This window comes from Andrena cerasifolii, chromosome 4 (genome assembly GCF_050908995.1).
Source record: "Andrena cerasifolii isolate SP2316 chromosome 4, iyAndCera1_principal, whole genome shotgun sequence".
Taxonomy (NCBI): domain Eukaryota; kingdom Metazoa; phylum Arthropoda; class Insecta; order Hymenoptera; family Andrenidae; genus Andrena; species Andrena cerasifolii.
This window is the reverse complement of record NC_135121.1, coordinates 390,649-414,993: the sequence shown is the minus strand read 5'-3', so window position 1 is coordinate 414,993 and position 24,345 is coordinate 390,649. Positions and strand designations below refer to the sequence as shown.

Here is a 24,345-nt window from a genome sequence, read left to right as displayed (position 1 = left end):
CATCCGAGCGTAGAAGCAAGTGCGAAATAAAAGTAACGATGCGCTTCTCGATACCGCAGATGTACCTACCTAAGTAGCATTTCTGACGGAAAAGAATTGTCCAGCCTTTGGGCCTGCCATTTCTGGCGTAGACCTTTGGCAGGTAAGTATCCATTTCAACAGGCAGTGCCACCCGTGGCGTCAGTAAGACCGCCCCCGGTTTTTGCCATTCCAGAGGGGTTTCTTGCAGTGAAAATCAGTAAATTTGCAAGCGCAATATCTTAAAAACCAGTGGAAATAAAGTGTATACATTAAAGCTTATTGAATTTGTCTTGGAACGCACTATCAACTCAGGTCTTCAAAAAAAATAGTTCCATTTGAAAAACCGAACTTGACCATCGTATCTTTTAAAATAATAATCGAAAACAAAATTCGTTCGCGCTAATAAATGGGCCCCCTCGAACCATGCAATTCCCTATTTTTTTTATATTTTTATCGACAATACTTTAAGAGATATCGCGCTGTCCACTCCTTAGTGGGACACCCTGTATATGAGTGTGGTTATCGTATGAACTAGAATGAAGTAATTATTTGCAAAAGTCCAATTTTGCAACACAGAAAACTAACAAATGCTTGTCCCAAAAATTAAAGTTTTCATTTGAAATACAACCATTTTTGTGCTTTTCAAAATTTTTCATTCATTTTAGTTCATACAATAACCACACTCATACAGATTAAGAAAAATTTGGCGTTTTTTATTTCAGATAATTACGACAGCCAAAATCATGTTCGCCAGCAACAAACTTTTTTTTCACACCCCTCTTACTACTACCATTATAACTTTGAACCAAATTACTATTATTGCATAAAAAAATTTGAACACATTTTTCAAATTTCAATTAATAAAAGTACAAAGTTTGGAATTATAATTCTCAATACTTTTCTTTCAAAAATTCCCCAAAATGTGCCTCATTTTCGGAGTTTCAAACTCTAGAGACCCCTGCGGCAACCTGTGTATTGCACGTATTGCACACCGAAACGCTGCGCTTCCGCTACTCCAGCCGCTCCCCGCTCCGTTGACGGACTCGCTTGTCTTTGAACGAGCTCGGCGCTCGAGTTCGAGCTCAACTCCAGCTCGAATGTGCGCTCGCGCCGGGAACTGGGGGTCCTGTGCATGCCTGGTCTAGATTGTGCGGATTTACGACCCAGTTATTGGGTGCTTCGGTAATATCTGCGGCCCGGACGAGACCGACTGTCGACCAAATGACGGGACCTTTGCCTATTGTTTAAGGCTTAGGTGTCGAAAATATTCGAATGATAGAAAATGGAAACTATAAGGCGAAACGCGTGCACGGCTGTAGAACATATCGATGCTAAAAGATATTGGTGTTGAGTAATTCTTGAAGTTTAAGAAATAAATTATAAATTCCGTTTCTAACAACCCTCTAAAATTAATCGATCCTGCATGGATTATATACTCGTATATTTTAAACATTGTGTATTCATTTGATCTGCATATGTATTGCCTGTAGATTCACATATCACTGACTTGCCGTAAATGACTGTCTAGTCTAGGCTAGACTGTCTTATTTTACTAGTAACCCGCTTGTAGCGGGTTAACTCGGTTACTTCGGTTCTTTCTAGAATTTAAGAACCGTTCCCTCGCGGTTAGTATGGGTTACAGAAACCTTCCTTGGGTAACCGGGTAAGGGTTAGGATTCCGTGGCGGTTCGGATCCCTGGTTAAAGGTTAATGTGCGCTTCCCTACTTTCGTCTATGTCAGGGGTGCACACTAAGTCTGCCCTAGGGCAGTCGGTGAGCCCTCGAGCTTGACCGTGGTATGCTCACCCCCACTCCTCGGTATAATGTCTCGTGGTGGGGAACTCTATGACTGCAAAGGCTGTATGCCTGTTACAACTACAAGCATACTCGCGATAGATGTACAAGACCAAACGAGAACGTACAGAATTTTATATTATATTCAGAAAGTTAATTATAACAAATTCACATACGTAAATTTGAGTATTTGCATTTGAAGATATCTAATAACATATATGTGATATACAGGGTGTCCCACTAAGGAGTGGACAGCGCGATATCGCTTAAAGTATTGTCGATAAAAATATAAAAAAAATAGGGAATTGCATGGTTCGAGGGGGCCCATTTATTAGCGCGAACGAATTTTGTTTCCGATTATTATTTTAAAAGATACGATGGTCAAGTTCGGCTTTTCAAATGGAACTATTTTTTTTGAAGACCGGAGTTGATAGTGCGTTCCAAGACAAATTCAATAAGCTTTAATGTATACACTTTATTTCCACTGGTTTTTAAGATATTGCGCTTGCAAATTTACTGATTTTCACTGCAAGAAACCCCTCTGGAATGGCAAAAACCGGGGGCGGTCTTACTGGCGCCACGGGTGGCACTGCCTGTTGAAATGGATACTTACCTGCCAAAGGTCTACGCCAGAAATGGCAGGCCCAAAGGCTGGACAATTCTTTTCCGTCAGAAATGCTACTTAGGTAGGTACATCTGCGGTATCGAGAAGCGCATCGTTACTTTTATTTCGCACTTGCTTCTACGCTCGGATGGCCGGTTCTTTTGGGAGGGATGCAAGTTGGATTGGTTCTGATACAATCTGCTCCCTATGGTTGAAATTTAGTCTAGCAACTTTCACTCCTCCTAACCTAACCAATCCAACTTGCATCCCTCCCAAAAAGTGTATACATTAAAGCTTATTGAATTTGTCTTGGAACGCACTATCAACTCAGGTCTTCAAAAAAAAATAGTTCCATTTGAAAAACCGAACTTGACCAACGTATCTTTTAAAATAATAATCGAAAACAAAATTCGTTCGCGCTAATAAATGGGCCCCCTCGAACCATGCAATTCCCTATTTTTTTTATATTTTTATCGACAATACTTTAAGCGATATCGCGCTGTCCACTCCTTAGTGGGACACCCTGTACAGTGGGCCACAAAAGTATTCGGATACTTATAAAGTTGGTCCAATATTAGATCCATACGTGAATATACATATATTTCTATGTATAATTTGTTAATATTTATTAATCGTGGATTCATTTTTCTTCAATTTGAAACCTTGAGTACAGAGATTGGAATTATAATACCCAATACATTTCTTTTAAAAATTCCCCAAAGTGTGCCTTACTTTCGGAGCGTCAAACTCTGGAAACCCCTGCGGCAGCCTGTGACGCTCCGCTCTTACTACTCCAACCGCTCCCCACTCCGTTGGCGGACTCGCTTGTTCTTGAACGAGCTCGGAGCTCAAGCTCGAGCTCAGTTCGAGCTGGAATGTGCGCTCGCGCCCGGAATTGGGGGTCCTGTGCACCCCTGGTCTATGTCTTGAAAACTGTACTAGATATACAACAATTGTGTCAATGAAAATTGTATGGTTTTGTATACGCTATAAAACTGTGAACTGAAATTGTTACAAATTTGTAGTAGGGAACGTTTTTCATGTAAAATAATTCGTTGAAAATACTTTCATAAGGATTTTACAAACGATTTAAAAATTTAAATCTTTGTTGTTGGGTCACTCATCTCTTTATTGATCTCGAGTGTCGATTACATGAATATGTGACCTTTCAGGCCATGCCATTTAAATTTCGCATAGGCGAGCATACAATTCTGAGACTCGTTCCGAGACCTACTGTCGTTTGCTGAGATGTTGCCGACAGAAGCATGGGGGTCCAATGGGGAAGATGCCGTAAAGCTCGGCGCAGAAGGCGGGTGGAAAAAAGTTATCTTCCCCATTGGTACATCCCCATAGGCCCACGTTCTCTAACACAATCGTAGAGGTAGGGCACACGTATTGTCGCTATTGGCCGACGTGACAACGCCGACGAATATAAAGTAAGCGAACGAGACACAGGCGATGGGAGCCAATGCGAGTGAAGCCCCCTTGCCACTTGAATTGTCCGGGTTTTTTGTTCTCAGCAAACGACAGCAGGTACTGAAAACGTGTACCATACTGCTGTATTGTGTAGTTTTATTTTTTCTAACTTTATATAAAAACATGCCAGAATGATTTAATTTTTATTTACAGGTGACGTGCGATACTGGGTACAGTTACTCAAAGTTTTATTGCAAACAGATTTACAAACTTTTAACAAATGTGCCCAGAAGACATTGTTTCTTAGCAGAAATATTGCTGGTACAAATGTTATACATGTTGCTTGTGCATCATCCCTTAGCTACTTTGCGCAAAATTTAGACACAAATAGTTCCAGATCTATACAAAAACTGTTATTCACTTATCCTAGCCATGTTGAAAGTTGGGCCACGTTCATAGCAGCATTTCTACCGAGGTTTGTTATTATTTAACTTATACACATTTATTTAAATCACTATGATTTGGTGTACGTTACGCATTATAATTAATAGTTTTCATGCATATTCATTGATTTTTACATTATATTAACTCTGGTGTTTTATTTATTAGTAATATATATATATATATCATGTTAAAAAGAATGTATTGTGTTATGAGCCGGCGTTCTTGCTGAAAATGTTAGATGTAATAGCAAAACTTTTAATACAATGCAGTTTAGTGTTATCCTATCTATGCCAAATGTCTTGACGTTGTGAATATTAACTCGTTATGCAGGGTTTAAATAAGTAATTGCCACGACTCTGAGGACTGAAGCTACGTATGGAATTATGAAAGTTTGGCTTTCGTCGATAGGGTATTGTACGTTTCCGAATATGGATATTTAACAGTAAGAAAATATGTATGGAACTGGGTGTGGTACGATTTATTAAGTGTATTTGCGTCGTATTTCGATACCGGTGTAAAGGCTCTCCCAGACCAACGCGATTATTTGCGGCGGCAGCGGATATTTTGCCGCGATGGATCCGCAGCAGTTTACTATGCATCGCGGCTTAAAGCCGTTGCCCACTATGCCGAAGCGAAGCACGGCGACCAAAGCGTTCGTCACCGCTATTCTGTCATATGGGAGATGCGTGGTCGCTGTTGTTCTGTCATATGAGGGATGCGTGGTCGCTGTTGTTCTTTTATATGAGGGATGCGTGATCGCTGTTGTTCTGTCATATGAGGGATGCGTGGTCGCCGCGCTTCGGTTTAATGTGCGACCTCCTTTATTGGGCTGTTTAAACCAACGCGGAACGTTTTCGCTGCGGTTACCGATCTTTTATTTATTTATTTATTTATTTATGGGAAAACCCTTTGGTACATTCAGAATAGAAAAGATCAGTAGAGGAATAGTACATAAAAGTGGAAACACAAAAACAGAACACCTAAAGCCAAAATGAAATAGTGCCAAGATAGAGTACGAGCGAAAGGATGAGGATAAAATACAATAGAAATAATAGGAGTTAACGAGAACTATTTACCGCCTTACTCGCAGTGTGCTTGAAAGAGTATAATGAGTGACAGAAGAAATCAACTAAATGTGCGACAGAATTAGAAGTTCTACACAGTCTATCTACACAGTTGTTCATGCCAAAAGTGGTAGAATGTTTACGCAACAGTGGATTCCTTAGCACTCTGGGCGGTACATTAAGTTCAAATAAGCTTAGAAGCTCCGGACACTTGACGTGGTGATTCATAACTTTAAAGGTCAGTATTAGATCGGATAGAAGCCTTCGCTTTTCGAAAGGAATGTAGCCCAGAGTAGAAAGGATATGCTTATAATTATGAGAAAATCTATCAAAAGGAATACGCAGTTTGTATGCTGCATATCTCAAACATCTATGTTGGATGCTCTCCAAAGATTTGATGTGACATATACGGTAAGGATTCCAAAGATTAGAACAATATTCCAAATGAGGGAGAACAAGGGTGGTGTAAAGAGTGTTAAGCGTCTTTGGGTTCCTAAAATCAACGGCAGCTCTCATAAAAAAACGAGGGCTCTAGAGGCTGTACCTCTAATATGGGCATAGTGTTTTCTAAAATCCGCTGAGGCAGAGAAGATAACTCCTAGGTCAAGAATGGAATCCACAGAACCAAGAAACTTCCCATCAATGTTATACTGAAACTGAATATTAATATGCAAACTGCGATGGAATCGCATCACATGGCATTTAGAGAGGTTCAACTGCATACGATTCGTGAGACGCCACAAGGCAACATTAGATAGGTCCTCCTGCAAAAGCTGTGCATCCATAGGGGACCGAATAGAGCGATATATTTTTAAGTCATCGGCAAACAGTAGAAATTTGCTGAGCATCATTACCTCAGAGATGTCATTGATAAAAATATTAAACAGAATCGGACCAAGATGAGAGCCTTTGGGGAACACCGGATGTAATATCAAATCTGGTAGAGAGAACATTAAAACATTTTACAGACATCGTCCTATCGCGGAGATAACTGGCCAACCAATCCAACGCAGTACCACCAATTCCAATTGATGTAAGTTTTCTGGTTAAGATAGAGTGGCTGACTGTATCAAAAGCTTTGCTGAAGTCGGTATAGACAGCATCAACCTGGCTACCCACTTCCAGTTCGTGTGAGATGTAATGGTGATAGAGCATGAGATTTGTGGAGGTAGATCGTCCAGAGACAAAACCATGCTGTTCATTAAATATGGTATTCATTGACAGGGAAGCCAGTTTGTCCGCAATTATGGAATCGAATATTTTGGCCACAACATTCAATATTGAAATAGGCCTGTAGTTGGAGATTGACATTTTGTCGCCAGATTTAAATACCGAGACAGCTAAGCTAGATTTCCATCTGGTGGGAAATACACCCGATTGTAAGGACAAGTTGAAAATGCGCTACAAAATTCTGGCAAAAATAAACTTACAAGACTTAAAGAATGCTGGTGGGATGGCATCATCCCCAGCGCCTTTGTTAACCTTCAAGAAATTAAGTTTCGCGAATACTTCATCTATGCCAATAGTAAAATTACTGAGATCTAACGTAGTGGTATCGTTAAATGTAGTAGAACAGTCACGTGCAGATTGAAAGGATGACTTTGGAGTGGCGATGGTACTTAGGGTCGTCAGCTAGAAAATAACAAACAAGTGAACGCAAACTCTACACGTGTTCTCAATTTGTTGTGTGATATTTTTGACGCTAACAAAAAATGCATTGATTTACATTGAAGTAAGCTCCTTTGACGATGTGACTGCAAAACGTGTTTTTTTTTCAGAAAGCGTTTCCATTTTTAAATAAATATGCCAGATGTGAGAAAGATGCCACCAATATAGCAATTAAAAAGTATTCTCCATCGTAAATACGCTTCGCGCATAGGCAAAGAAAGAAATGGGGTACCTATGTAGTTCGCTGACTGCGCGTAGTTCCGTCTGCTTTGTCCTCCCTCCAAATTAAACAATTTATTTAAAAGTAGTAATTTTTTACTCCTTCTTCTTATAAATTGTTGATCCATTATGGCGTAAATTTATCAACGTAAACTACTGGTATATTGAACTCGCTACGCGTGGGGAACGGGAACCTCAGGTATGAACCTTTTAGTATATTTCGGGCTTAATGGAACCAGTTGTTTCCGAAAAACTAGCCAGGTTGATGGGCCAGAGCGTCTCATCGGAGTCGCGGTTTATAACCGTATTGTTCGGCACTTCGACGGCGGCCAACAGTGCGTACGGGTGCGAACTCACCATGTACCTATACCTACCACTCGCTGATAGAGCAATATACGGATTAGCGAAACGACCGCTTTTTATTATATTTTCAAATTTTATTATATTTTGAGCATTTATATCGTGCTTTGTATTTTGCCTTTATGTTGCGTCCTTAATAATACTAAACGAAGGGGGCTCTGGGAGGTAACAGTTGAGAGCGGTGCAAAAATTCATTTACCTATCGTTTATGGTCGGCAATTCCGTATTTTCGAAGACGGCTTCAACAACATCTGGTTGCCAGATTTCCAAAGAGCAATCAAGAACGTACCTTCGCCGTCTTTAAGAATGTAGAGAATATTCGCTGTGAACAAAAGCGTGACTTTTCATTGATCTGTAGGTATCCGCGGGAACAGTAAACAGCTGGATATTCCCTAACGCATTGGAGATATAAAAAATTGTTTATATACAATTGCATGATTCGAGGGGGCAAATTTATTAGTGGAGACCAATTTTTCGTCAATTATTATTTTTTAACAGATACGATGGTCAAGTTCGGTTTTCTAAATGGAACTATCTATTTTTTTAGAGATAACTTGATAGTGCGTTCCACGACAAATTCAATAACCTATAATGTATACACCTTATTTCAACTGGTTTTCGGGATATTGCGCTTGCAAATTTACTGATTTTTACTAGAAGAAAACCCGCTGTACCGATACCAGGAGTTCATACAGTACAATGTTCCTTCTTTCAACTATTTTATATTTTTCTTTTTAATATATACAGAAGATAAAGTAATATGAAGATAATTGTTGTTGTAATTTCATTATGATATACACATTGGCAACACCCTTCCTCAAAGAGGGGGGACTTGCCCCCCGCGAATTTGGCGGCGGAGGAGGAACCTTCTTACTCTTGACGAAATCGAGGGCGAAACCCTCACATCTGGTTGCCAAAAATTATTGTGGCTGATCGGCAAGAGGGCCTCGTCAGGGTCCGGTTTATATTATAACTATACTGTCCCGCGAGTCGGCGGTTAATAACGGTACGTGTGGGTCCGAAGTCATCGCATGTACCTACTACCTACCGACAGAGCAATATATGGATTAACTCATTGTGAGACTGAAGAATGCCTAAAATTATTAAAGACGGCACTACCTTCTTGACTCCCCTTTAGAAATGCTGGCAAACAGATGTTGTCGAAACGTTCTTGGCAACATACGAAATTATCGGTCGAAAACAACGAATGAATTCCCGCTTTTGTCCCAACGCACAGTGGGCGTCAATCCCAAGAATAGAGAAAAAATTCAACATGTCACTTTTTCCACTCAAAATGTCGAATTTTATGAAGCTACTTTATAAAACTCTAATACTGCATGTGAAAAAATCGATAAAAAGTTTAAAACATCTTCGTTTGTATTGCAATGAGAATATTTCGAGCGTACAATCTTTTCTTTACTTTTTAAAACATTTATTTCTGCCATCTTAGGTCCCTTCACCCAATTAGCCGATTGGAAAGTTGCCCAAATATTGTATAATTTCGTAGGAATGTATTAACACTTTGTGAACAGTACTTGGTATATAAGATAACATGGATACAGGTTTGCAAATATTTCTGCACTTTCCATAGTATGTAGGTATATTTATCAAATTGTTCTAGTTTTATTGGAATTATTCACATTAGTTTTTTAAATAACATCAATCCTCCGTACGAGTTGTATATTAATACTTTTTTTATGAACTTCCTTAATTATATTCCGCAGTTTCAGTGCGAAAAATGTGACGTTGTTGAATTTTCCCCTATTTCTTGGATTTCAGCCTCGCTGTGCGACATAGAATACAGGTAATTACTCCATTATTGGCAAATATTGCCAAATCTTGTTTTCGCAGTTGCGAAGTCAAATGTATGAAGTTCCCGGAGGGCAACAAAAAAGCCGATAATTGCTGATATTTCTTCAATGGGTTTCTTATGGAAAAGAACTGCATGTAACTAATTATTTGCTATTGCTTACCAAAAACGATACTACTCATTTCGATTCCCAAAAAATTTATATCATCCAAATTTAAAAGACTCGATTCAAAATCTTGCACAAGAAAAAACATACAAACTTTGACACGTGTCTACACACAGATCAGAAGTAGCCGCCACGATATTTTTCCCTTTTTTAGAAACTCATTAGTTTACAAGAAATATATAAAAAAAAACATGATCCCATAACTTTGGAATTCTGCCATGTTTCCTTAGTTTTGGTGATTCTGTCCCACTGTCGGGTTGGATCGCAGCGCGGCCGCGGGTATGACTCCCTTTGGAGCAGTCAAGCGATTTGCCGCCGTGGCTAGCCGCGCGGCTAGTAGATTCCGCCATCATGGCTGAAAACAGACACTCATCGCATTGTGTTGCGTCTTAAGTAGCCTAGGTTGCTGCTGTAGCAGACGCGCGGCCGCAGCCGCTCGAAAACGCGGCTAGGAAAACGGTTGCATGCTTCTCCATAAGAGCGGTGCTTAGGATTTGGCCGCCGGCCGCGGCCGCTGGCCGCCGCCGCCGCCGGACGCGACTAGGAAACTCAACCTTAAACCCTGCAAAAATCAGCCGATCACACGATCGCTCACCTTCTCTTTTCCTCTACCGAATCCGTCAAGAGACGCCTGGAAGTTGCCCGGTCTCTTTCCTACTACCGATCCCGACAAGAGACGCCTGGAAGTTGCCAGCTCTCTTTCTCCCTACCGCTCCGGTAAGAGACGCCTGGGCGCTACCCGGTCTTTTACCTACCGCTCCGATAAAGAGACGCCTGGAAGTTGCCCGGTCTCTTTCTCTCTACCGCTCCGACAAAAGACGCCTGGACGCTGCCCGGTCTCTTTCCTACCGTTCCGATAAAGGGACGCCCGGACGTTGCCCGGTCTCTTTCCCTACCGTTCGGATAACGAGACGCCTGGAAGTCGCCCATCTCTTCCCCGACCGTTTCGAAAAAGAGACGCCCGGCCGTGGTCAGATCTCCAGCCCGTTCCGATAGCGAGACGCGCTAGCGTACCACCCAACCGAAACCAACCGCCACGAGAACGCGTCTAGAAGCAATTAAAGCAAGCGTGTAAATATTGTACATAGCAACTCTGGGGCAAGTCAATAAACGCAGTTTCATCACTGTATAAGGATCTCGTCAAACCCTGGCGTACCGGTTGAGTCTACCACCATAAATCCTTATCCTCGGAGGAACGACCGTCACAATGATTTTAATTAATGTTGCTAAATACTTATGCATTATGGTACTATTTTTTGTTTCGAGTTACATTAAAAATTAAGCTTAAAAATAAATAAAATTCGCGTTACTGTTCAGGTACTGGGACATGGCCGGGCACTGGTATTTTTGCCTTAGATATGTATAAGTTTGTACCTCATGTATTTCGAATGTGTATAGTCTCAGCTTATTCGTAGTATAAATAATTTTCGAAACCACTACACTATAATCCTACTAAACAACTTAAAATGGAGCTACCTAATATTTCAAGTCTTCATTAACTGTTTTATGTTTATAAAGAATGCTCCGCATTCCTCCGAGCTCTAGATAGTACTATTGAAAACAGATACCATCTACTAATGTCGAAGCCAGATATATTGACCGGTGAATTCGTTTTCGCGAGCAGCGATCGAGGAGAAATCAACCACCACCACCTGACGATTGTGAATTTGTCCGTTGGAGTTGCACGGCCCCCTAAGGGTATGGTGGGGTAACGTGAACGCTGCTCGGCTCCGTCTGTAACGTAGCTGTGTGGCTGTTGTTTAGTTACTCATTAATAGCCTATTATATGGCTGGTTCTTTTCCAGTATGAAAAAGGCCCCTTTTTATAATGAAATTGTTCGAATATAATTATTAATAATAAATATATTATATGGTGCACGTGTACCTAATTTTGACCCTCAATTCTCTCTAAGTCCCAAATAGTGACCTATGTCGGACTGGATCATTGACTCGTACATAATGCGTGGAATACCGTGTCATGGATCGGGATATGCAATCTAATGTCCCAATTAATGACTGCATCGGAAAAGGATGTTTATAAAATAATTAGTACAAAACAAAATAATTTGCAACAGTCTTTATTACAATAGTTTTTATTATTAAATAATTATTGTAATTCAATGCAAAAATCTGCTTTTTATTTTATATTTAACTTCGTTTTTTCTTTCCTTTTGATGTATGCCTTTTGTATGTATTCTTTTTTTGTTCTTTTTCTGCTTTTTTTAATTGATGCTGACGTTTAGCTTCTTCATCTTGTATCCGTTTTTTTCTTCAGCGACATCTTGCCATCTTCGTTTGCGGTCTTCTAGTTCTTGTTGTTTTCGGAGCTTATCTTCCTCCTTTTGCAAATGATAAACTCGCCATTATTGTGAAGTAGCAACTCATGGGATTTTGTCTTTTATGTTTCGATTAATCTTCATGGGTTTCTCTCTTGGCCAAAATAATGTTTCTTTAAAAGGCAGTGGTACATCTGAAGGAATGAGAAGACTCGGGGTATCGGTTCCTAAAAAAGTGTGTTTATGATAAACTACAAAGTCTCAAAAATTCGAATGTAATAGGTACATATGTTCTCATTCATTATAATTTAGTCAAAGTTGTGTAATGGGTAATTTTTTTCTAACCGGAGTCAACTAATACTGCATGACCATTTGATGACCTTTCTACTTCTGGAGATGAGTGCTCTGTTATCTGACACTGCGACGGTGTCAATAAACTATCTTTTTCAGCCACTATTGGCGAATGTACTAATGGATACAAAAATATAAATATTAATTTACCACTGGATATAATTCATGATAAAATTGTTGGTGTGAATTAAATACATACCAATCACTGATTCATCGTGATTAGCATTAACTACAATAGGAACATTTATGCATACAATTGCTGAATCACAAATGTCCATATTCCAATCAACAGTTTTATCGACATCAAGATCTTTGTTAGCAATATCAATTGTTAAATCTGTACCCTCTACAAAGTCTTCTAATGGAATTATAAGTGTATCATGTGAGTTGTTTTTTAACATTGTCTCCTATCTCATGTACTGTTGAGTTATTGATAACCCCAGGAATATCATTTAGGACCGGTACACTCATTATCTCAGAATTGGAAGGTGTTACTTCAAATGTTATAGCTTAATGGAAATCAAGATAGGAAAAAGAAACTAATGAAGGAATATAACAAAGAAAGAAAGCACAATAAAAATTAGTTAGAATTAAATTTTACGCAAAAAAGGAGAGATTTACTTGTATTGTTCTTTGCATTTAACCAAAATGTAAATAAGCTTTCATGCTGTATATATCCTTGTAACGTTTCTAGGCGTGACGTTGACGCGAGTTACAGGATTTTGGGATCGGTTCGTGTGGCGTGCGATAAAGAATTAAAATTCAAGAACAAGAATTAATCTTAATAGTGTTTATTCAATAAAACACCTCTTGATTATACAAACAACAAAATTAACGCTTTATGATATTAAAGAAATTAGAGTGGTTAGGTTGCGGCTCTCGGTCGCTACAAAGAATATAGTTGATCGTCTTGGGTTGCAACTCCTGGTCGGTACAAAAGAGTGGCCGTTTGATCGATCGATTTGAAGTAAAGTAACTTAAATAACTAATAGCGACGTCTTAGTCGATTGAAAGGGATTAACTTATGGATAGTGACTCTTTGGGCGATATAGAAGGATAATAGAATTATATTAGTAGCTTAGGATTTAGGAATTGAATATGTTTAAGTTAAGATTTGCTCTCAATTGTTTCTCCGTTTCATCAGGGGCAGATATTGCCACCTGGAATGTACTCAGTCCCACGTTGCTCAGGAGTAATGTTACTAACCAGAGAATAAGAATTAATAACTTTGCTTCAACAAACTAAGGGGCCTACAAAGCAGCTTCCACGGCTGGAACGTCTCGTCAAACTTAGCGACAATGGCTTTGGTTGGGACGCTCGACAGAACCGAGGGGCCTACAAAGCGGCTTCCAAAGTTGGAGCATTAATTTATGTTGAGATCAGCTATTAGCTTCAAATGATCCTTAAGTATTGAACGCATGGAATAGAATGTCTGGAATAGAATTCTCGACTGGCATCGAATGAATCGAATAGAATGGAATGAATTTCTCTGGTCTATCGTGCCCGTATTTATACATATTCTGAGTACTGGGAGCGCACCAATAGGAATGGGTTTTGATTATTGCACATCGGTTATTCTCCATTCGCATGATCCACTCTCCAGTCGGTCTACAGAGCGACTGGTCAGTGCGCAGGCGCGCGTGGAACGCTCGGTTACCCCACTCATCGTTATGCACACATCACTGCTCTCGATCCTTGCTCTCGCCGATCCGCCGATCGACTGAGGATCGCGCATGCGTTTAGTTTTCTCCCACTCCTCATCACTCAATTCTCTCTTTCATCGCATTCGCATCTCGCGGTACTCTGAGCTAATATTAATATTAACGCTAAACACATCTTATAAAAGTAAGAATAGTAAGAATATAAGTATTATTATTTTGGGGGTTTGTTACATCCTTGCCATTTTCCTATGGACTCTGCGTTGCGAAAATCTTGCAATTAGATTACTCCAATATCTGATTCAAATTTTTGTAAAAATTTATTTGTTTCTTCAATATCTTGATTTATTGCAGTTGTAGTATTAGACTTCTCACGATTTATTTTTGTATAATCAATAGCCCCTGGATTGAATGGATGAAGCCACATTTCTTGAAGGCATTAGGAATTATTTTAGGCAAATCAATCGCCTCCAATGTATTTTGAAGAATTGGTGCAAAACATTCTTTTCTCATTCGCTTGCCATCATTATCCATTCGCCATTGACTTGCAGCCTTCTTCCATTCACCTTTTGGTTTAAAACATCCAACATCCAACGGTTACATAACACGAGTAGCATTAGGGTACAGAGCAATTAATTCTATTTGTTTGTTGCAACAAAAAGTACTTAAATGCATTGTCAGATGAGAAGAGTGCCCATCTAAATATAATACAACTGGTCGTTTCATATTATTTACAGTTAGCCATGGGTCGAATATATTTGTTATATATTCATAGAAATTCTCACTCGTCATCCAACCATTTGTTGATTTTCCAATACCCCAATAATTTGGTACACTTTCGCTAATACTGGATGGTAGACGTTCATAATTAAACATTACCATCGGAGGAACTAAAGTACCATTTACATTAACGACGAAAAGTACAGTTAAACATTCTTGTTCGTTATTATTAATAACATTAAAAATAGTTTTCATACCTCTTTGAGCCAAGACACAGTCACTTTTAGGGCTTAAAAGAAATGAGGATTCATCGCAATTAAATATTCGTGATCCATGAATTCCTATAAGACCTTTTTCTGTTAAGTAAGATCCTGATTCAATAAACCACCCACGAATTGCATGGTCCTTTAATGATGTCCTACTGTAAGTTAAATTCTGAGCCACTCTTTCAGAAACTTCAGGATGACATCGTAAAAACCCCTCGTCCAGGACGACCATTTTTAAACGGTGTCTTCCGGTCTAAATGTTTTATTAACGCTGCTACGCTATTGATTAGCGGTAGTTTTGTAACAGGATGGCCATGTTTCCTTACATGGAATAACCATTTGACAAGTTCTTTTTCTTCGTTATTTGATATAATTGTAGGTGGACCAACACGTTTCGTTAACGGTATTTTTCCGTTATATTTATAAAGAAGTGTCGTTTTTGGAATGTCATATGATTTACTCACACTTCTAATGCTATGACCATTTGTTATAGCTGCCAAAGCATTTTCCAACTGTTGTTGGGAATAGTTTCTTCGTCGATTATACTCTTTACTAGACATCTTCTTTTTTGGGGTTACGATGCAAACTGACAAAACACGCGACATGAAAACATGACATGGCATCTCGTGTCAATAACAGGAAATCATACATTTTACGAGTACCGATTATTAACCCCCATAATTATTATGAATTTAATACAAAATTCGATGCAATTTTTTTAAATAGTGAATTTACAATTATTTTTTAACTTATTTGAATATATTTTTCTTACATTAATATACGCGTGCAAGGAATACTTAAATTTTGGCCGTTCATAAGTTCGGTAACAACAAACTACTTTTTCACGGATTTGTAGCTGACGCATGTGAAAACATTTATTAATTACTTAATTATATGTTATGATATACATTAGCGAAACCATCCGAATCAATGTTCTGACCAATAAAGCTCCTGAATTTGTTCGGAGCTAACGCACACCTATTCTGATGTGTGTATTTTTACGCTGACAGCTCGGTTTGGCCTACACGCCAGAAACTTGGCACTATCCCCACCACTTCTGGCTCACTCTTGTTCTGCGAAGGCGAGAGCGAGATGGAAAGAATGCGAGTCAGAAAACGTTGAAAAAAGGCACCGAGGCAGGCAAACTGTGTGGTGGGAGAATACCTCTCGCGAAAGTCACCGGCCAATCTATGTGGCATCGACCTTAGTGAAAAGTACAGTGTTCATTCCCGAATTTCGATGCACTTCGCCTCCAGATTGCTTTCCAACATAAATTTGGACATCTATTGCATACTCTGTATCAGATTCACATAGCCAGAAGAACTTTATACCATACTTCGTCGGTTTGCTCCGCATATACTGGATAAATCCACATCTTCCTCGAAAACTAACTAATTGTTCATCGATTGTGACAAAGATTTTTGGTAGGGGAGACCGGGGCTAGTTGTTACATTTTTCAGTTTTTTATTTCTTATTTTTTTTTTGCATTCCATATTCAATACTATCAATGACTCTCACTTAAAGTACGTTCTTTCCTCTACCGATGACCGCTATCGCATGTAATTAAACGAAAACCATGACTTTCAAACAAGCCATTTTGAAGGTCGAGACATGTTGTAACAACGTGCCCCGAGTAGGGTAAGTTGTTATAGGATTAAATTTTACGAAACGAGGCTTATTATGAGTAATATAATTATATTTTCTTGGACAGAAGTAAATTTATTAATGGTAGGAATTTATTACAATAAATATACAATAAAAAAATCTATTTTAAAAAGAATAAAAAACTACTGAAATCAGTTGCACTAATTACCGTCGTCCGTTTCATACGGGGACTCGTGTCTATTTTTTTTTGGTGGTTTTATTTCTCATATGCCTTTTGTTTACTGTATGTTTGTTTTATGTCATTAGTTTCCTTTTTAAAACTTTTTAATAAAATCTTTTTAGGTTTTAGCGGGAAGCTACTACAGTGACTCGTGGTAACTAAAGGGTAAAATTAATAAATTAATTACTAAATACAATGTAACAACATGCCCTTTTCCCTCTGTAACAACATGCCTCTTGTCTTGTGTAACAACTTGCCCCGGTTGACACCATTGTGTATACAAAGCTATAAGTTCATACCAGTTTAGTGTATTCTTATGTTCTTGGTACGAATCTATAGCTAAAGGAACACTGATTCAAACGTGGTAATATTAATTTACATACATTTATCTGTCTGCTCGGTAGAAAAGATTGAAGTAGAAAGAGAAAAGTTACTATTAATACCGAAAACACAAAAAACTGTAATAAAGTGACAATGCGTGAACCGACTACAAACAAACAACATACACAACTGTGTATGGTTGAAACACATCAGTCACTTCATCGTCGAAGTGATAGTCCAAGCGAAAAAAATTGAAACTGCTTTTGTAACAACCTGCTCCTGTAACATCTAGCCCCGGTCTCCCCTGCCATTACTGCCCCACACTGTTTCAAAAACAAAGTCCATACGTAAGAAATAGGAGCCAATTTATCTGATTTTAATCTTTCATTTCGTGTTCTTTTGTTATCAAATCTCAAAAATCTTTTGATATCTTCAAATCTGTTGACAGACATACACGCTTTAAAAATTGGGTTTGAATGTTTACCTAAAAAAAGTTCCCTGACTGGTACGTCTCAACTTTTTAGAACACCTGCCATAAGTAATAGCCCAAAAAATGCATCCATCTCATCTTTCTCGACAGATTGCTATGTTTTTTTAGGGAACACACACGTGTTGCTTCGACATTAGTGCAAATAATTATTTCGTCAGTATTATTCGAAATTGTGATTGATTTCCAAGCATCCAAAAGCGTGATTAGCTCACCTTTTCTTTTTGGTCCTGGAGTAAAATGTATTATATTGTGTAGCGGAAATTTTGAACTATTCTTTGGCTCCTTCGACCAAAGTTTACCATTTTGTGCAATCATAAAATTTTCGTTTGAATAAATGGAACCACATCGCTGTCGCTGGAATGAGCACTATCGCTTTCAGATATTTCTATGTAATCGGGGTCATGTTGAGCATCAATATCAAAATCACTATCACGAATATCTGAAACATTCGAATTATCACTTGATTCTGAGCCAGCATACAAAGATTCATCAAGCCACTGATCAATTATCATGAATGGTTTTTGTGTATCGAATATTTACGGGGTTTATTGTAATTTTATTTGTTATAGATGTTTTAATTTTATTATTGTTCCTGTCCGTATAACGCTTGACTATTAAGAAATAATATAAAGAAAAGTGTTAAAAAAATATTGGGATACATCGAAGTAATGAGATTTTTCCGCAATTGCTATGTAAAGTGTCCCACTGTGCGCGTCCTACGGACAGCTGACGCGGTTGTAACAGACTCAGGCTAAGTCGCCATTGTTTTCTTTCTTTTTATCATTATAAAAATCATTGTTCCCTTTATATTATTGTTGGAGAAAAGTGAAATAAGGTTTATTGATCGTTCGTTACAAACGGGATGCCAGCGAGTGACTAACTGTGATTTCGTTTCTTCCCGGACATCCACGGGTAGACGTGGATCCCTCCGCGGGGCACCGGCGGGCCACTGAAGGCACCGCCGAAACGCAGCGCCCGGGCACACCTGCCTTCAAAGGGCACCGCCGCTACGCAGTTCTCTGCCTATAATAGGGACTCTTATTTCCCCACTGTAAGCACTCAAAAGCTCATTCTTATCTGTTTCTTAGTTCAACAGTTATAATTTAATGAAAAAAGGTCAATTTCCACAATTGTGAAAATTTTTAGAAACCTTTGACATACGTTTATATATCACTAAAGACTACAACATATATAAGTTTCACCTAAATCCCAAATGGCAATTCGTAAGTAATAAAAGATTAAAAAGGAGAGAGTGTTCACGTATTCAGTAAATTTTGTCGCATCGTCCCTCGGTTCTAAATTTAATTTGTACGATGTAAGTAGGTATAGGTATTCAGCGAACAGTATTCTCAGATGCTCGCGGTGGCTCGTGGTTACTGTGTCGCTGTCGATGGGTCGTAAAAGAGAAGGATAGAACGGGGGTCATAGCAGCCGAGTAATAAAGCCAGCGCCTCGGTCTGATAACACAGATACACAGCGTTGCCAGCAAGATTATGCAGGACCACTTACTTAGCGGAAGGGGAACACCTACAGGAGTAGTGGTAACGTATGCGTGAAGACGTTGCTGTCGCACACATTACCACCACTCCTGTGGGTGTTCCTTTCTGCTAAATAAGTGCTCCTGCATAATGTTGCTGGCAACCCTGCATTTTTACTTTTAGTTTTTTCTGCATAAACATTTTTTTTTTCAAATATTGATAACATTTTCCTGATCATAATGAGAGCAAACATGATACAGTGTCGAATTTTCTTTTCTTTCTGCTCAAATTCCTTAACACTGCCCTGGATTTCACCAGCCGATTGTGTTGTAATTTAAACGTTACGCTCTAAACAAAAACGTTTTCCTATTTTCAATATAGGTATTTGCTGAGTGAAAATAGAATAAATCACATCTATTATTTTATGTTGTTTTATTTTTTTTTAATCCTGTCTGCATTTTAAATATTGTTGCGCCGGGGCGTTTCATCGCAGGCCACCCCGACGAAAAGGAGTACAAGAATAATTAGACGGGCGCGCACACGACACAACTATATTTCCGGTGTACAGGGCAACAGCAATAGATTACAATGTTACAAGCCCAACCCGTACGTCCGAACGCCACGGCGTTCGGTACATGACCGTCTTCTGGTCGGCCTCGCGATCGTCCTCTTGAAGGGGGCCGACCTTCTTCTATCTTCAGCTATGAGCACCAGTAGGCTATGCACGGCCTATACCCGGTGCTCGCAACAGTATTAACTAAGGACTATTTAACTTAGGAGATAGGACCGCAAAGGTTTAGAAAAAAGATCAGGGAGTCAAATGTTGACTGATTTGGAGACTTATTCTTATTATATGTTCTATACAATAGTCGGAAGAATAAAAAAGAATAATAGTAAGAGCAATATTTCAAATAATTACTGTAACATCCATATTCTGAAAAGATGATATCAGTAAATCAATACTTCCAGTATTAGTAAAAAAGTTTCAATCTCTCTTTTTTTATTTCCAATAATGTGGCCATATAATTATAACATAAATACGACAGTGATTTCAAGTGATGTATGTGTTACTGTAAAAGCGTTAATTTAATAAATGTATACAGTTCCCAGCAGTTCGTAGTCAATGTATGCCTAAAATGCATATAACCTACCCTCTAATCGTACGAAAATGGATGCATTGACTGCATCAAGTTTTTACTGTGGCACATGTATCCAGTTAACGCTTCAGTTTTGCTATGATTCCACGTTGTCAGTCCTCCCGAGTAGGCGCCATCTCGTATCCACTACCTCAACTAAATTTGTCACGTGACTTGCTCTGTATTATCGCCAATATGGCGGAACTCGTATTTGGGAATGCAATCACAGGCATACGTTGTTTGTCCTTATATGAGCAGATTTTGGACTGGATGAGGTCTCATTCCAAAGAGAAAGGTTCAATGCAGCCCGCCCTGGTCATCGTTTGAGTCACAAAACTCTTTTAGTGACCTAAAAATACTTGGATTCATGCGGGTGTATTTTGTCGACTTTTGTTCTACTTTCAACACTCATATTATTAGACATCCACACAATTTCGTCGAACCATGACCAGAGCGGGCTGCAGTGAACCTTCATCTTTCGAATGAGACCTCACCCAGCCCAAAATTCGCTCATATAAGGACAAACAACGTATGCCCCCAAACCCATGTTACGCGTCAGATTGTGTCGGTATACAGCGAGCTGCATTATCCGCGCGTACCCCCTTAAGGTCGAGTTTCCTAGCCGCGATCGGCAGTGGCGGCTGACGGCCGCGCGTCTGCTACAGCGGTAACCTAGGCTACCCGAGATGCAGCACAATGCGATGAGTGTCTGTTTTCCGCCATGATGACGGAATCTCCTAGCCGCGCGGCTAGCCACGGCGGCAAACCGCTCGACTCCTCCAAACTGAGTCCTGGGCCGCGGCCGCGCTGCGATCCAGCGCTACAGTGGGACTGAATTCCAAAAATAAGGAATTTAAAAGTTATGGGATTATGTTTTTTTTTATATATATTTCTTGTAAACTAATAATATGAGCTTCTAAAAAAGGAAAAATATTGTGGCGGCTATTTCTGATCTGTCTGTAAACACGTGTCAAAGTTTGAATGTTTTTTCTTGCAGAAAATTTTAAATCGAGACTTTTAAATTTTGATGATATAAAAGAGACCAATTTTTTGGGAACCAAAATGAGTAGTATCGTTTGTGGTAAGCAATAGCAAATAATTAGTTACAGTTCTTTTTGTTGATTATTAAATAGTTGGTTATAAATGGTTATACATATTCTTACAAAACTATTCTTACAATATAAAGATAGTGTTAGCTGACGATTAGCAAGCATGCTTTCTTACGACTAACGGAAAGACGGAAACGAGGATGACGCTACACTCCCCATTCGACAAATACAGCGCCGTTTACGTGCTAACGCTGTTGCGCGGAATATGAACGCCGTGTCAAGCGTGTCAAACCTCAGCACTTTTCCATAAGAAACCCACTGAAAAAATGTCAGCAATTATCGGCATTTTAGTTACCCTCCGGGAACTTCCGACAAATTCCTTTTTTGTTTTACAATCAACATATATTTGTCTCTGCAAGAAATAGGGAAAAATTGAACAACATCCCATTTTTCGCACTGAAAATGCCGAACATAATTAAGGAAGTTCATAATAAACTGTCAATATACAACTCATACGGAGAATTGACGTTATTTAAAAAAATAATGCCAATAATTCGAATAAAACTAAAAGAATTTGATAAATATACCTACATACTATGGAAAGTGCAGAAATATTTGCAAACCTGTATCCACGTTATTGTATGTACCAAATACTGTTCACAGTGTTAATATATTCCTACGAAATTATACAATATTTGGGCAACCTTCCAATCGGTTAATTGGATGAAGGGACCCAAGAAGCCTCAAATAAAGGTTTTAAAAAGGTACAGAAAAGATTGTACGCTCAAAACATTCTCATTGCAATACAAACGAAGATGTTTTAAACTTTTTATCGATTTATTCAGATCCAGTACTATATAGTTTTCTAGGTATCTTTGCCAAAAAAAAAACTAAAAAAACATTTTTATAACGTACCTTGATAAGATTCGACATTTTGATTGGAAAAAATGTCATGTTGAATTTTTTCTCTATTCTTGGGATTGACCCCCGCTGTACGTTGGGACAAAAGCGGGAATTCATTCGTTGTTTTCGACCGATAATTTCGTATGTTCCCAAGAACGTTTCGACAACATCTGTTTGCCAGCATTTCTAAAGGGGAGTCAAGAAGGTAGTGCCGTCTTTACTAATTTTAGGCATTCTTCAGTCTGACGTAGCGCCGGCTCGCGGGACAATATGGTTATAAACCATGACCCTGGTGACACGCTCTGACCGATCAGCCTGATTAATTTTTTGGAATCAGATTTGGCATTTTCCTCCACTAACAAAATAAAAAGATGCTCTTATATTAGATCGAAAAATGTTTCCCTGACATTGGAGTAGGAATCGAAATCACTCTGAAGAAGTACTAGTAGGCCTCGCGGTGAGACACAGGAAGAAACGGAGTAGTCGGCCGACTGCGCGTGTTCCGCCTGCTACGTGCTTCCTACAAATTTGAGAGAGTGCACTTATTTCTAGAGTAGAAAAACGCGTTGGAATATCAAAACAGAAGCACGCGCTGAAGTATTCAGTACGAGAGAAGGTGGGCGATCGGAAGGAGATATTAAGGTGAATTCAGACGGCGCGTGGAGCGGCGAGTCGGCAAGCCATGAGAGTTCTTACGGCGTGTGGGCTCGGCGAGTCTCGCACAAAGCTTGCCGATCCACGCGCCGTCTGATTTCTGGTACTGGGCAGAGGTGAAAAGCTGCTGTTTCAACGGAATGCAGGACCGATTTGTGCTTCTGTTTTGATATTCGACCGCGTGTTTATTCTCGAGAGATGAGGGATCCATCTTTAATTTGTCGGGAGGACGAAGCAGGCGGGACCACGCGTAGGCAACGGACGATCCCTTTTCTTCCTGTGCCTCTCCACAAGACGTATTGATGGTGGATTTGGTGGATAATACTTCTTAATTGTTAAATAAAAACTCAACAGGCTGACTTATGTCCCTAGCACGGTGGAATAGAGTTCGACGAAGCGACCACCGTTGTTTGTCGTTTACCTAACTCGTTGGAGGCCTCGGTACTTATATACAGCGAGTATAAAAAGTATTCGTACAGCAACCAATTTGAAGTAAAACTCTGTATATCCATGTTAGTAATCAATTTTAACAGAAAAAGTTGATTAATAAATATTCTTAGATGTTTGTAGAATAGATCCTGTATAAGCAAAATTTTATTCCTCTTAGCATATACAGGGTGTCCCACTAAGGAGTGGACAGCGCGATATCTCTTAAAGTATTGTCGATAAAAATATTAAAAAAATAGGGAATTGCATGGTTCGAGGGGGCCCATTTATTAGCGCGAACGAATTTTGTTTTCGATTATTATTTTAAAAGATACGTTGGTCAAGTTCGGTTTTTCAAATGGAACTATTTTTTTTTTGAAGACCTGAGTTGATAGTGCGTTCCAAGACAAATTCAATAAGCTTTAATGTATACACTTTTTGGGAGGGATGCAAGTTGGATTGGTTAGGTTAGGAGGAGTGAAAGTTGCTAGACTAAATTTCAACCATAGGGAGCAGATTGTATCAGAACCAATCGGATTTGCATCCCTCACAAAAGAACCGGCCATCCGAGCGTAGAAGCAAGTGCGAAATAAAAATAACGATGCGCTTCTCGATACCGCAGATGTACCTACCTAAGTAGCATTTCTGACGGAAAAGAATTGTCCAGCCTTTGGGCCTGCCATTTCTGGCGTAGACCTTTGGCAGGTAAGTATCCATTTCAACAGGCAGTGCCACCCGTGGCGCCAGTAAGACCGCCCCCGGTTTTTGCCATTCCAGAGGGGTTTCTTGCAGTGAAAATCAGTAAATTTGCAAGCGCAATATCTTAAAAACCAGTGGAAATAAAGTGTATACATTAAAGCTTATTGAATTTGTCTTGGAACGCACTATCAACTCAGGTCTTCAAAAAAAATAGTTCCATTTGAAAAACCGAACTTGACCATCGTATCTTTTAAAATAATAATCGAAAACAAAATTCGTTCGCGCTAATAAATGGGCCCCCTCGAACCATGCAATTCCCTATTTTTTTTTATATTTTTATCGACAATACTTTAAGAGATATCGCGCTGTCGACTCCTTAGTGGGACACCCTGTATAAAAATATGAACAAAAGCAGATAAACGTGCAGAACTAGACGCGCAGTAAGTATTCGTTCAGTTATATAAAGGATTAATAAACTATGGAAATAAACTAAATATTTAATGTTTTAATAATTTGTGGGATTGCCT

General features: G+C 39.1%; 2 protein-coding genes across 4 annotated transcripts in view; one reads left to right on the top strand and one right to left on the bottom strand.

Annotated features, from left to right (window-relative positions):
• Positions 1-24,345, top strand: part of LOC143368023 (superkiller complex protein 3) — a 234,958-nt gene that overhangs the window by 207,662 nt on the left and 2,951 nt on the right. For all 3 annotated transcript variants that reach the window (XM_076810349.1, XM_076810348.1, XM_076810346.1), the window contains one exon: positions 4,049-4,310. In XM_076810349.1, the coding sequence (XP_076666464.1) occupies positions 4,049-4,310 (262 nt within the window). The remainder of the gene's footprint in view (positions 1-4,048; positions 4,311-24,345) is intronic.
• Positions 11,378-12,503, bottom strand: LOC143368116 (uncharacterized). Its single transcript, XM_076810477.1, has 3 exons — positions 12,393-12,503; positions 12,188-12,310; positions 11,378-12,069 (listed from the first exon to the last, which is right to left on the bottom strand). Exons 1-3 carry the CDS (start codon positions 12,469-12,471, stop codon positions 11,948-11,950), a joined length of 324 nt encoding a protein of 107 aa, XP_076666592.1. The 5' UTR covers positions 12,472-12,503; the 3' UTR covers positions 11,378-11,947.

Coding starts and splice junctions, on each gene's coding strand:
- LOC143368116 (XM_076810477.1), bottom strand. CDS start 12,471: ATGGACATTTGTGATTCAGCAATTGTATGCATAAATGTTCCTATTGTA. Junction 12,311..12,392: donor TCACGATGAATCAGTGATTG/GTATGTATTTAA, acceptor TGTATCCATTAG/TACATTCGCCAATAGTGGCT. Junction 12,070..12,187: donor TGCAGTATTAGTTGACTCCG/GTTAGAAAAAAA, acceptor ACACTTTTTTAG/GAACCGATACCCCGAGTCTT.